This window comes from Rhinoraja longicauda, chromosome 4, assembly GCF_053455715.1.
Source record: "Rhinoraja longicauda isolate Sanriku21f chromosome 4, sRhiLon1.1, whole genome shotgun sequence".
Taxonomy (NCBI): Eukaryota; Metazoa; Chordata; class Chondrichthyes; order Rajiformes; family Arhynchobatidae; genus Rhinoraja; species Rhinoraja longicauda.
In genome coordinates this window covers 86,208,241-86,222,968 of record NC_135956.1, presented here as the reverse complement: position 1 = coordinate 86,222,968, position 14,728 = coordinate 86,208,241, and the positions used below count along the sequence as shown (strand labels likewise).

At 38.5% G+C, this 14,728-nt stretch overlaps 1 protein-coding gene across 32 annotated transcripts in view; it reads right to left on the bottom strand.

The window, feature by feature from the left end:
* Positions 1-14,728, bottom strand: part of clasp2 (cytoplasmic linker associated protein 2) — a 278,703-nt gene that overhangs the window by 76,190 nt on the left and 187,785 nt on the right. For 12 of the 32 annotated variants that reach the window (XM_078398275.1, XM_078398276.1, XM_078398278.1 and 9 more), the window contains 5 exons: positions 10,187-10,213; positions 8,863-9,033; positions 4,828-4,935; positions 3,045-3,107; positions 1,528-1,640 (listed from right to left, as the gene is read on the bottom strand). In XM_078398275.1, the coding sequence (XP_078254401.1) occupies positions 1,528-1,640; positions 3,045-3,107; positions 4,828-4,935; positions 8,863-9,033; positions 10,187-10,213 (482 nt within the window). The remainder of the gene's footprint in view (positions 1-1,527; positions 1,641-3,044; positions 3,108-4,827; positions 4,936-8,862; positions 9,034-10,186; positions 10,214-14,728) is intronic. The other 20 variants (XM_078398279.1, XM_078398282.1, XM_078398307.1 and 17 more) reach the window with 5 other exon arrangements.

The window sequence follows — 14,728 nt, the reverse complement described above, 5'->3', positions numbered from 1 at the left end:
TAAGATTATGATTTGTTAGTAATATTTATACAGGTCTAATTATGAAACAACATACAAAACAGAAACCAAAAAGGTAGGAATTTGAAGGGCTACACATGCAGATGAATGAAAATCAAACACAACTTGCTCACACCAAATTCGAACACTGAATTTTACAGAATGGCAAAAATAAACCAGCTTAAATTTAAAAACTAAAGTCATCCCTTTGAGGTCAAGGATCCAGCACATATCTCATTTAGTTCTAAAATGTCAAGTACTAGTTTTCCAACTATATATTGGTGTTCAAAATTTACTGGGAATAAAGCAGCGGTTGAGCCAGATCCTTGGAAATGTGTCAATATTTGAAATGTGTCATTGAAGAATGCTTATAAACTCCAATTTTAAATACATTTATTGAGCGCGTGCTTTTTATTGTCCACCTCTAACCTTGAGAAGGTGATGGTGAACCATCCTTTAGACATCCTCCATTCCTTCTCATGAAGATACTCACACAATGTTGCTGGGTAATGAGTTCCAAGATTTAGACCCAAAGATGATGGAGGAACAGCTCTACGCTTCTTAGATGAAATGATATACAACTTACCGGGACACTTTGTGTTCCAAATGCCTTGACCTTGATGACAGAGGTCTAAGTCGGATGTGTATTCTTTGGACATTAGAAGAATGAGGGGTGATCTTATTGAATACAGTATTATGATCTTATTGACATGGAGCCTAAGAGGGAGGGTAAGACAGGATCAATGTTGGGATGTTTTCACAAGTGGGAGAGACTTGAAAGAAGGAACATCATTTCAAGATAAGTGGCAGTCATTTAAAACTGAGGTACGTGGACATTTCCTTGCGCAGAGAGAAATGGATCTCTGGAATTCTTTGTCCCAGATATTTGTGGAGGCTAGATTATTAGAAGTATTTAGAGTGACAGCAGGATTTTTTGTCAGTTTGGGGGATTCGAACTATGGCAGTCTGGCACAGGGGAGGGGGTGAGGCTTGTGTTACATCAACCAGGGTTATATTTAATGGCACGGCAGCATCAGAGGGAAGGTGTCCTTTTACTCCTATTTTCTTGTGTTCTTCGGTAATTCTGATGGAACAGCTAATATCTCAGCTACAATGTGAGACTGATGGGCTGAAGTTTGTTTATTTCAATGCAGGGAGTATTATGGGTAAAGCAGATGAAAGTAAACTGAACTGAAATTGAACTGATATATACTTCTGGTCCCCATGTAGAAGGGGAGTAATTATTGAAATTAAGCACATATCTAGTAAACTGCTGTCAATGGAAAAATAATAATCAATGCAGCAGTCATGAATTAAAGATAATAAACAACACTAGGCAATCCGCAACGCTGATGGTAAAATAATGTTCTCATGGTTTTTGTCCTCAATCTGTTCACTTCTAACATGGAATATGTTGAGCTATTCAGTGGTAGGTGAAAAATATTTTGTGCTGGTTGATAGTTTGCAACACAACTTTTAATTCAGATGATTAATGGAAAATAACTAACCATACAAATAAGCAATACATACCAATGCATCTGCAACAGCTTCCTCCACATCAGACCCTGTATTGAGGACTCGCATGGCACTCACTGATGCAGACAATTTACTTGACTGATTAAACCCATAACGATCAGACCCAACTGTTCAATCGCAAGAAAGGAAAAACAATTAAAACACTCATAAGTTCTTATTTCCCTAATTGCACGGAAATTAAAAAAAAAGAGAAATGGTATATCAGTTAGGATTATTGGAGGAAAATAAACTGAAACAGAACAAATGGTCACATGCATAACAACTTGTAAATGCATACAAAAGGCACAAAGATATTAAACAGAAAATATTAAATTGTTTTAGCTTATTCTGTCAGTTTGCACATAGTGCAATTTCTTGTAAGAAAAGTGTTGTGCTGTGAAATGGACAACAATGTTCTGTGATGGTACCATGATGTATCCAATGTGGCAACTCCATCTGAGACATGATGGATGCCTTTCCTGTTCAGTCAATTAAAAACGGGCACATGGAAAGGCCATGGAAAAGACAGAGACTTTATGCTTTTATACAAACTAACTGTTAAAGCAAGGGAGTAATCATTGAACATAGAGCAGTACAGCACAAGATGACGCTGTTCAACAGACAATAAGTGCAGGAGGAGGCCATTCGGCCCTTCGAGCCAGCACCGCCATTCAATGTGATCATGGCTGATCATTCTCAATCAGTACCCCGTCCCTGCCTTCTCCCCATACCCCCTGACTCCGCTATCCTTAAGAGCTCTATCTAGCTCTCTCTTGAATGCATTCAGAGAATTGGCCTCCACTGCCTTCTGAGGCAGAGAATTCCACAGATTCACAACTCTCTGACTGAAAAGGTTTTTCCTCATCTCAGTTCTAAATGGCCACGTCTGGATCAAAATGATAAAATTAAACTACGTCTGGATCAAAATGATGAAAATTAAACTAATCTCCTCTGTCTATAGGTGATCCATATCTCTCCATTACCTGTGTATTTATGTGCCCATCTAAAAGTCTCTGAAACATCGCTATTGTATCTGCTTCCACCATCACTCCTGGTAGCATGTTCTGGGCACCGAGTCCGTACAGATAGCACCCATAGTCAGGATCGAACCTGGATCTCCAGCACTGTAGGGCAGCAACCCCACTGTTGCACCACTGTGCTGACCTATCATATTTTGTTTAAAAAAACATGCCCCACACGTCCCCTATAAACTCTCCCCTTCACACTTTAAGCCTTATGCACTTGTTTATTTTCATATCTAAGATTTATATTTCAATATTGTGCAAAGGTCACTTACTTGCAAGGAGTAAAAAAAGAACGTTTCCGATTTTTATAAACAGATAATTATTATAAATATCTCCAGAGCAATGTACATATTTTAAAAAAAAATTGTGACCAAATTAAAATTTCAAAAACACCATCAACCAGTTTGATGAGAAAATAAAGATGACAAATTTAGGAACATGCCAACCAAGAAGTCAAAATGAAATGTTTGCATAGCACAGTTTGCATGCTGTGATCCCCTTTTTCACCTGAGGTTGAGTATGTATCTGAGCTGTAGAGAGCACCAGTAGATCTGGAGTGATGTCTGGAAGCTGTAAGTATAGGATGACATAAACCTTGTCTATTACATTGGCAAGCCCTCTTTCACAGTTAAATATTAATGTATCGGTAAATTTTCACTGCTCAAATTGACATCGAACATTGCCAACCAAGCTAACCAATGTCTTCCATTGCTTGATTGGCACACTCCCACATAAAGGAAAGCAGGGTTGTCCTATGAGGAGTTCAGTCGAAAATACCCAGAAAATTATAATCTTAGTTCGTGCATTCAATAAATACCACAGTCAGTTGTGGAGTTTTCTAAACAGGAATATGAACAATCAGACAGAGTTTTTGCTCAGTTGCTGTTAAACAATTCCTCCTGCAAGTGCATCCTTTATGATAAAGAGCAAGAACTAGACTATGCTAAACTGTCAGCTACACGGTTCATATTCTCCAAGTGTAACTTGGCTTACGTGATGAAACAATAAACCGTATTTGAAGTCTTCAGCGGAGAACAAGAAAGTGCCAAGGCTAATTACAAGCTTATGCAGATACACACTGATTAATAATAGGAAAACTGCTGCACATTGGTCAGAATTATACATATCATTATCTACTGCAATAAGTCAGGATCGAACCCGAGTCTCAGGCACTGCATTCGCTGTAAGGCAGCAACTCTACCGCTGCGCCACCGTGCTGCCCTGTTCATACCTGATTTTACATAAAAATCATTGTTTTGCCCTTATGCATTACTCTGTCCATCTGATTTGTTAAGTGGATACACGGTAAATTGTTCCATTCAAAGAGGCCCCATGATTCTTGTATAAAATGCCACATTGAGTTCGCAAAAGATCATAAGTATATTCGATAAAGCAAGGCAAGTTCCTTACAGTAAATTTTGACTTATGGAAGGCATCCATTTTACTATGCTGGGCAGATACTTAAAAAAAAAAAAGAGATCAAGCCATTTAGTATTTGTTCAATCTGACCATGTCCATTCTAAATATTAACAGGTGGCTTAGAAATGCAAATAGATTTATAAAGGACTGCCTCTGATGATTCATGCTATTCTCCAAAAGAAGCTATAATTACCCATCATAATTAAAGGGGTGCCTTCTGCATGAAATAGTGTATATTATTGTCTGATAAATATTGTCTGTCAAAATTTAAGATGTGATTTACAACATAATGAAAAATTCAATGCTTTCCAGTTTTTGCAAATCAACTGCAAAGGACAATGCTAATATTCTTATCCAACAGAGTCAAGGGATTAGCAAATTCTTTGTAAGTGGAAAACTTTTTCTTCATACTTGCATAAAACGTTAATAACAGGAATGAATCAATTCATGTGCTAAAATATTTCATTTCATAAATCTTTCACTTTCTACTTCATATCATTCAGCACTGAAAACATTGCCATATTTTTGAAATTGTAAAGATGTTAAGTTGTTGAATTAAACTGGTGAGTTTTTCAAGTTGTCAGCTGTCTGATAAATATGATGAACAATTAATTGTGAAATTCTTGGCTGGAAGTTATTGAACTTGCAGTTCCCAACCAGATACAGAATCCGACAAGCAGAGAGCAGTGCAATTAAACTACCTTAATGCATAGCCACAAGCTGTTACATTGAATTATTGGAAATGAATAGAAAGGGTTGCTCTAAAAATGAATACCAAATGGATAGGACGATGCAGCCACCTGGAACTACTAGCTGGATGGTAATGAAAGTAAAATGGGTAGCCATGCATTAAGTGAGGACTCCTACTTACCAAGTGGAGTAAATGCTCGAACAGGACTGGTGTCCCGGCTGCTCTCACGGCTCGCATCCCTGCTGCAGCCCTGACTTACGCTAGGTCGAGGGATACGGCTGCCCCGAACTAGCAGGAAGCAGGATGGGTATAGAGCAGCATAATTACTAAAACATAGAGATACTGAAATATTCCTCTTGTAATCATTGTAACTATCTACTGTCAAAATTGTAAACTCAAGACTTCAAAGCTGAAGGATGTTGGTGGTGGAACGCTGTCTCCTGAGGTTATTTACGAAGAAACCTATCTTCTATACTTTTTTTCAGCTGGCAACATTGCCATTAGTTAATTTACATTCTATTTCATACTCACTGTTCAGAATGAAATTTTTTAAACACGGAATGTGATTGACTGATGTTCAGTTGAGAAAAATGGGCAATGCTTTGGTTAAGATGATACAATCAAAATAAAGATATTAAATGGTATTGGTTTCAAAAAGACAAACGACCATATCCTTTCTTTGCATACACCTACACATAACATATCTGAGAAATAAACCAATTACTTTCTTAAAATTATTAGGTAGACTCATATCTTCCAATGTATCATCCTTTGGTTTCAATCAGTATCGAAGGTGGGCCAGCAAATCTATTAACATGCTCGACATCCAATCATGCCTTCAGTGATTCCCACCAAGATTAATGTAAGAAAATAACTGCAGATGCTGGTACAAATCGAAGGTATTTATTTCACAAAATGCCGGAGTAACTTAGCAGGTCAGGCAGCATCTCAGGAGAGAAGGCCAAGATTAATGCCAATAGTAAGATAATTTGGAGTGTTGCTGTTGCTATCAAATTAATTATTTCAAAACATCAAGTGGTAAGCTTTCTATCCTTGTGAAAGTATAGGTGCAAAATGAATTTAGTGTAATTCATTCCTGTTAATTTCCAGAAATCCTCCTATACCTTTTCAACGGTAATTCAAAGCAAGAACTAGGCAGACAAATAAATCTACTCAGGTTACAGTTTTATTCATTTATATATAAATTGAAGTTAAATAAAATTTTGATGTTAAACGGGGAAGTATATGTTCACACAAAAACAGTCATGTTTGAATTGTTGATCAACAGTTCAAAGATGATAGCACTAATCACTTTGGCAAATCTAATTAAAAAGAGTGCCTCTGTATACCGATGCACATATTTCAGAGAATTTTTCCAACAGGAACAAAGAATATCCAAATTAGTTGGCTTGGAAGCACAAAATTGGTATGAATTTGCATGGACTCAAAAACAGATTTGTAATTCAAATGTTCACTTGGTTAAATAATAACTATGAATATTGTACCTAAATTGTAAAGTTGTACACAGGAAACGAACTCTCATCAATATTTATGTAGTGCGAGGTTATAGTTTAAACATTTTTTTGGAATTATGATAAAATATAGAAATATTTGGATTGTCCTAAAGAAACGCTAAATAAAGGCATAACCAAACTATATGTTAGAACACTAACATAGTATTTGATAATGTTTTAATCAACTTTGTGTAAGTTAAAATGCAGAAATTAAATTGTCAATATTTAGTTCAGGAAAACTGGCAATATTCGTGAAGTGATAACAAAAAGGTCCAAAAATGCAGGTTCAGCAGAATCCCTTTACTGAACATCCAATGCTCAGTTGCAATGTATTTTACATGTTATACAATATGTGATAACAGATGCTCCGTGTTTTATTTATTAATCTCATTGATTTGACTAAATTATAAATAATAATTGTAATTATCTGTAATTGTGATGCCAAAATAGTTTTATTAGTCATTACATCCTTGTAATATAACATATATAAACTGTTGGTACATTTTGAAAGTTGAAAACTGAATTATTTAATCAGGATGCCTGATTGGGATTACCAACTACCTAAACAAATCTAGCAAGTTACACCACATAGTCAAACAAAAATCCCCATTGTCATTATGGGCATCTCTCAATTTGAACTTTCAGCAAACAAACAGATCAAATGACCACCAGTTGTGTCTAGGTTTACAAACATGCAAAAGTGACAAAGTACATAAATAATTTATTTTACCCATATCAAAAGAGCATAATTAAAACCAAGTGCCTTTAAAGAATGAAAATATTTTTAAAAATGGTAGAAAAGTGTTAAAATAAGTTAGGATTATAATCACTGCAAGCAGTCCATCAAATTCAGAAACCAGTATTTTGAACAAGAAAGCATTTGAAACCCGTAAAGAAAATCAAACGAGTGGGAAAATGTTTGCTATAATTTGACAATTTCTCTTACCTACCTTCTCAACCCTAATCTCCTACCTTCTCATCCCTATTCTCCTACCTTCTCACCATAACCTTTGACGCCCTTACTAATCAAGAAACTATCAATCTCCACTTTAATCATACCCAATGTCTTGGCCTCCAGTGCCATTTGTGGCAATGAATTTGTCCGATTCACCACCCTCCGGCTAAAGAAATGTCTCCTCATTACCATTCTAAAAGTTTGTCCTTTTATTCTGAGGCTCTGCCTTCTGGATCATGACTCTCCCATTACTGGAAATATCCTTTCTACGTCTACTATCTAGGCCTTTCATTATCCGACGAGTTTCAATGAGATGCCCTCTCATCCTTTCAAGCTTCAGTGTACAGGCTCAGAGCTGCGTACTTTAACCCAAGCATCCCTGGGATCATTCGAGTAATCCTCCTTTGGATGCTTACACATACTTCCTCAGATATGGTGCCTAAAACGGCTCACAATATTCCAATTATGGCCTACCCAGTGCCTTAAAAAGTCTTAGCATCACATCCTTGCTTTAATATTCTAGTCCCCTTGAAATTAATGCTAGCATTGCATCTGCCTTCCTTAGCACTGACTCAACCTGCAAATTAACCGCTTGGGAATTCTACACCAGCACTCCCAAGTCCCTCTGCTCCTCCGATTTCTTAATCATCTCTCCATTTAGAAAACCGTCTCTGCCTTTATTCTCTCTACCAAAGTGCATGACCGTACACTTTGCTATGCTGTATTGCATTTGGTGATTCCATGAGCTGCTATTCCTCTTGTTTGCGGTCTGCTAAGGCCCACAGGATCTCCCAGATGCTAACCACTTGAACTCACCCCCCCCACAAACCCCAATCCCATATGCCCTCGGCTTCCAAGATGGCGCCCAACCCAAGCGGCTATTTGCATGCTCGCCACAAAAGCAGATCTACAAACTCATATTACAATCGCTCCACGCTCTTAAATCTCTATTTCTCCAGCAACATTTCTTACTTTCACTAAACGTTATTCCCTTATCATGTGTCTATGCACCGTAAATGGCTCGATTGTAATCATGTATTGTCTTTCTGCTGACCGGATGGCTCGGTACATGTGACAATAAACTAAACTGTAACTGTAATACTGACATTTTTGTCCTGTGCCTCCTCTGTTGCCAGAGTGAGGCTACAGGCCAACTGGAGGATCCAAAGATTATGTTCCGCTTGGAAAGCTTACAAGCTAATGGAATAAACATTCAATCCTCCAATTTTAGGTCACTAACTTACAACCCCAACCTCCCCACCTTCTCCCCTGCGTTTTTTCCCCCACTGTCTTTCCTGTGCCCCAACTGGACAGGCACCTATTTCTCCCCCTCCTCCTCCTCCCTTCCCTTCCCTTTTCTGGCTTCACAAATCGCACAACTTTCATCCTTATCTCACAACTTTTGTCATTTCAATTCTAGCCTTTGTCTAATCATGCACCTTATCAAAAATCTACCTCGCCTGTATTCACCAGGCTTTGTCCTGCTCCTCCTCTCTTCCAGCGTTCTCCCCCCGCCACAATCAGTGTGAGGTTTCCCAACCCAAAAAGTCGCCTATCCATCTTCTCCAGAGATGCTGCCTGACCTGCCGAGTTACTCCACAATGATACGTCTTTTTTTACACAAAAGTAGAAGCTGGTGATTCTCACTGAGAAACGGTACATAAATTTAAAAAAATAAGAGTGAGGGTAATACGAACTCACATTGAGCAGCAGGGAATACATGCCCCAAGAAGCTATATTTCTTACCCAAAGACAATCGAGATGGGCTTGCTTCTCTGCTGCATCCATGACTCCGTGGTATCCTACTGCGTTTCTGCCCCGCAGCGCCAGTGGGAATGACCTGCTGAGCCCCAATGCTCATCGTTGAAAGTGCTGTGCTGCTTAATACTCTTCCAGGAGAACCAGAGCGACTGGCAGCTGAAATAGAAATATGCAGAAGGCACTCCTGATGACCATCTCAGATAAGAACAGGACAAGGAATCAGAACAACTTATGTTCATGTGATTGATGTAACAACATGAACAATTCACGATTGTTTAACTGTTACTGCATGTATATATGACAAATGACTGACGTTTTAAGGGAAGCTTAACCTGGTTGTGTCATTAATGTGCAGCCTTCGCACTTCCAATTAATCAAAAGCTATTCAAAATGGATACCTTCATTCACCAACTAAGTACAAAGTCCATGACATGTTTTTTTTAAATTTTTTAATATTTTATTTAAGTTTTAACAGAACCCATACGTTATACATTTTACATTCCTTAGTAAACAATAGTCACTGACATGTTTAAAATAAATACTAACTTTGCTAAATTAATTGACAATGTTGCAAACAAGAAACATCATCACTTTCAGAATTTAATATTTAGATATTGAAGGGAAAGAAAGGATGTATAGTTTGAGTAACCTAAAGTAAATGGACAATACAGATTAAACCACTGGTTTATTAGGCTTCAGGTTTAACGAAAAAGATGATATTGGTACAAATTTAAATTGAATCATTGCTTCAAACATACTGATGCAATCATTAATTTTAAATTTGCATCACCATGTCTGAAGCGAGTTACATAAGCAATGATTATGGAAACATTTAGTTTATAACTTTCCAAAGGATTTATCTTCTATGTGTTAGCAAATACACAAACAAAATGAGGAGAATTACAATAAAACAGATGCATATTATCAATATATTAAGGAAGGGTGAGAAATTTATAATTCTGTAATCTGACTAGCTTTATTCATTTTGGGTGTCTTTTTATTTTCAAACACTTTTCTTAGTTCCCCTTCCACCAAGAAATAAAGTGAATTTTAATTTTTGCCAAGTGCAAAATGTGTTCCCTACATTTCCTTTCCTAGCCCACCCTAAATGCTGGTAGCCCACCCTGACAAACCTATAAACTCATTTCATTCATCGTGCATTTTGCACTAGGTTTATGGAATTTTCCAAATACATTTTCTATTTGATGCAGACAAGTACACATACATCCACACACATTTCTAACTGCAGGAATGTATGATAACGGCAAGCATGTCACAGACAACACATCTAAAATCTAGAGAATCTTACCACAATTTTGGTTGGCTGACTGTGATCCTGAGCAAGTATAAATGCATGATTACGATATTTTAAACAGGCCATTTTGTTAATTTCTTTTGGAAATCTACGGTGAGGTATGGAGGAAAGCTAAATGAATGACACAATGTCAAATGAAAGTAACAAAGCTTTTGAGATTCCACCAAGATGTTGTGACAAAACCGTTGTGTCAAAGCGGAATGCTGAAGGACAATCTGATTTATATATCTGGTAAGTGATAGTTGTGCCATTATTGTTAATGAGGAACAGATGAACAAGTTGTGTAGGAAAATAATCAGATGAACAGGAGCTTTTCTCTCATTCCTTGCAGAAGAGCATTGTGCCTTACAGACAGCGAGTTGTAGCGATAGAACCCCAAACACGACATCAAATCCAAGATCCTCGAAAACAATAACATCGAGCAATGAAGATTTTAGAATTATGGATTTTAGTACCTCAGGACCATAGAGCCATACAGCATGGACACAGGCCATTCAGCCCATCAGATCCATATCAACCAATAAACACCAGTACATATTAATGACATCTTCCAGCACTTGGTATAGCCTTCTACATCTAGTCGATTTAAGTGTTTGTTTAGAAACTTCATGTATGTTGTCAGCAACTCTGCTTCCAGTACATTTTATGTACTCACTGCTCTCCGGTTTCCTTTATTTCTCTTACCCCTTTCCAAAAATGTGAATTCTCTAGTTTTCTTCACCTCTGTTAAAGGTAAAAGATTCCTACATTTATACCCCAGTTAATTCTATGCACCTCATTCATATCCCCGCCTACTGTCCTTCACTCCAGAGAAAACAGACTGAGCCTCTCCAATCCATGTGTAGGAAAGACCTGCAGATGCTGGTTTAAATCGAAGGTAGACACAAAATGCTGGAGTAACTCAGCAGGTCACCCATTCCTTCTCTCCAGAGATGTTGCCTGACCAGCTGAGTTTCTCCAGCATTTTGAGTCTACCTCTCCAATCCATCCCAGTTAATATCCTGGTGAATCTTCTCTGAATCTTCTCCAGCACTATCATATCTTCCCTAAAGTGTGGTGATTAGAACTGCGCACAGGACTTCAGCTGAGATCTGACCAAAATATTTATAAAGTTGGAGCATAACTATTTGATCTTGTATTCACTATCCCAACTATGAAGTTCAGTAAACCAAAAGGCCTTCTTAACCACATTATCTGCTGCCATCACACCTTAACCACCTGTACTGCCACTTTCAAGGATCTTTGGACTTATGCACTGAGGTCCCTCTGTTTTCAGTACACCTTGGGGCCTTACTATTCATATGTCGGAAGGAACTGCAAATGCTGGTTTAAACTGAAGATAGACACAAAATGCTGGAGTAACTCAGCGGGACAGGCAGCATCTCTGGAGAGAAGGAATGGGTCTCGACCTGAAACGTCACCCATTCCTTCCCTCCAGAGATGTTGCCTGCCCCGAGTTACTCCAGCGTTTTGTGGTTTACTATTCATGATGTCCAAGCCTCATTAGTACTCCTAAAATGCATCATCTCACATTTAGGAAGATTAAAGTCCATCTGCCGTTACTCAGACCATTTCACCAACACATCGCTATCACCCTGTAGCCTAAGACTACTCCCTCCACACCAACAGCAACACCACCAATCTTCACATCATCTGTTAACTTATTGACCATGCCTCCTACATACACATCCAAATCAATCAAATATATTACAGACAGCAAGGATCGCAGCACCAATCCCTGAGGACTATCACTTGTCATTGACATCCAATCACAAAAATAGTGCCTTATCATTATCCTAGGTCTTCTATTACCCATCCAATTTAGAATTCAATTTGGCAACTTTCTCTGGATCCCAGAGGCTTTAAATGCCTCTGCTAGTCAGACTCCTTTCATTAAAATACAGTAGATGCAATTTAACTTTGTGTCCCCCATGTGTGCATTCACCTGCCTACTGGATTTACTTTTTCTCCTTTAGGTGACTGCGCTACCACAAACATCTGTCCTGAGCCCCCTTCCCCTGCCATCTCAGTTTAAAGCTTCCGCATTGGCACTAGTTATTCTCCCCGTTTGGATGTTGTTCCTGTTCAGTTTCAGGTACAACCGCCCTCTCTTTTACGTTCCAACTTCCCTAGAAGTGGTCCGAATGATCCAGGAACCCAAAACCCACCATCGTGTATCATCCCTTCAACAATGCAGCAATTTAAACATTTACTTCACAATCCTGGGCTCAGCACAGCCTCATGGGTAGGGATTTATCACACTTAGAATATGTGTGATTATTTCTTGAATATTCACACCACTTCACAGTAAATAGTGTAAATTACACACTCTGTTACCAAAACAAGACAGATGGTGTTTCTACAAGAATATATGAGCATTCGTTGTGCAAAGAAAATTAGCAGAATGTTTTCCACTACATATTTCAGAAAGTGTCCCTGAAGCAATGGGATGGAAAGTAATTTAAGATGTCGAATAAAACCTGGTCCCAAAATACTAAAATTTATAAGTACATTAACTTTTTAAATCTAATTACAGAAAATGTTCATTAAATTGGTGTAGAAATAAAGAAAGAAAATAAATTCCAATGACATGATATAACTCAAATAGATGCAATTTAACTTTGTGTTCCCCATGTGTGCAAATGTCAGGTCAGTTTTTTCTAAACCTTGGAGCTGGCTTTTGCATAAGGATAACATCGAATAAAGCATTCTGTTGTCTGAGTAGTACAAATAAAGTAACACTTAATTTTCATGCAAAAGAAATAAAATTAAATACAGTTTTTCAAGTGTACTCTTGAGTAAGAAATGTTCACCAAACTGCAAGCTTAAAACCCCCCAAAAAGCAGCAGAAATAATAAGTTAATATTGGAGTACCGGCATTCTGCTTTCCTCCTGATAATACGGCTTTTGAGGTGATTTTTACACAAACAAAAGGGAGTAACACTCAGGACAAGCAAACTCTAAATAAGGATGAACTCAAAATATGAGAAACTGAAATTTGTTTAAAAAGTAGTAGTCAGCTACTGAAGCAGCAAGCAATGAATCCGATCTTTATTCTGAATTCAAGAAACATACAGCAATAGCACCGTGTAAAAAGGCTTAGAAAGCAGCTGAGAATTGTACATTCCAACGCATCTGTTATTTGAAACCATGTTCAAGATAATTTCAGCCGCAGAGTATGCGACATGCAACTCAATGAAGTGAAAATCTCTTCATGTTTGCCCGGTTTGAATGGATCTTTGCAGAAAAAACAAACAGTTGGAAATTTGTTCAGAAATTTGGTGATTCCTTGACTAACTTTCCAAAATACACCAATCAATTTGTCACTGTTTGTCACACAATGGTTTCCAACAATGATGCTTATGCGTTGCCTGTTTAATGTCATATTATAAGGGAAAAAATAGCTGTAATCTGGAAATGATAATAAACATACACGTAAGAAAGTAACATTTAAAATGAAATGGTCAATGGAGGGCACAGATTAGAGAGCATGGTGCTAGGGGTGCAGGAAGGGATGCATTAAAAAGCAAATGCTACTCAGAGTTCAGATATGGATGAAACGTGGGGCAAAAAGCAACTAATCCAGATTCTCCCTTATTTTTTTCCATGCAGCGAACAGATTGCCAATCATAACCACTGACCTCTATTTGCCTTTGGATTTTTCCTGAACCACTTTATGGAACTACTTGGATCAAAATAGTCCAGTGAAGATACTCCATTACATATGACTTTGGTTCCTTAGTTTCTCTTACCGTCTTCCCCATAATAAATTTGGAAAAAAATCCCGATTAGAAACCAAAATCGACTATTAAAAATGAACGTGTGAATGGCATTTGAGGATACCTTTGGCTTGTTCTCGTTTAGAAATTAAATATGATCATTTGGAGAAAGCGCCTATTGGCTGTGGTACCACCGGGGGTGAAAATTGGCATAAGATCTGCTCATGATATCTCCCTTCATTCCCTTTGCAGATCTTTAACCCCCAAGCTACAAATTTGGTGAATAAATGAATTTGCATTATTCCAGAAAAAGTGATATTCTGCAGCAGAAAAAAATGGCGCAGCGGTAGAGTTGCTGCCTTACAGCGCCAGAGACCCGGGTTAGAGTTGCTGCCTTACAGCGCCAGAGACCCGGGTTAGAGTTGCTGCCTTACAGCGCCAGAGACCCGGGTTAGAGTTGCTGCCTTACAGCGCCAGAGACCCGGGTTAGAGTTGCTGCCTTACAGCGCCAGAGACCCGGGTTAGAGTTGCTGCCTTACAGCGCCAGAGACCCGGGTTAGAGTTGCTGCCTTACAGCGCCAGAGACCCGAGTTAGAGTTGCTGCCTTACAGCGCCAGAGACCCGGGTTAGAGTTGCTGCCTTACAGCGCCAGAGACCCGGGTTAGAGTTGCTGCCTTACAGCGCCAGAGACCCGGGTTAGAGTTGCTGCCTTACAGCGCCAGAGACCCGGGTTAGAGTTGCTGCCTTACAGCGCCAGAGACCCGGGTTAGAGTTGCTGCCTTACAGCGCCAGAGACCCGGGTTAGAGTTGCTGCCTT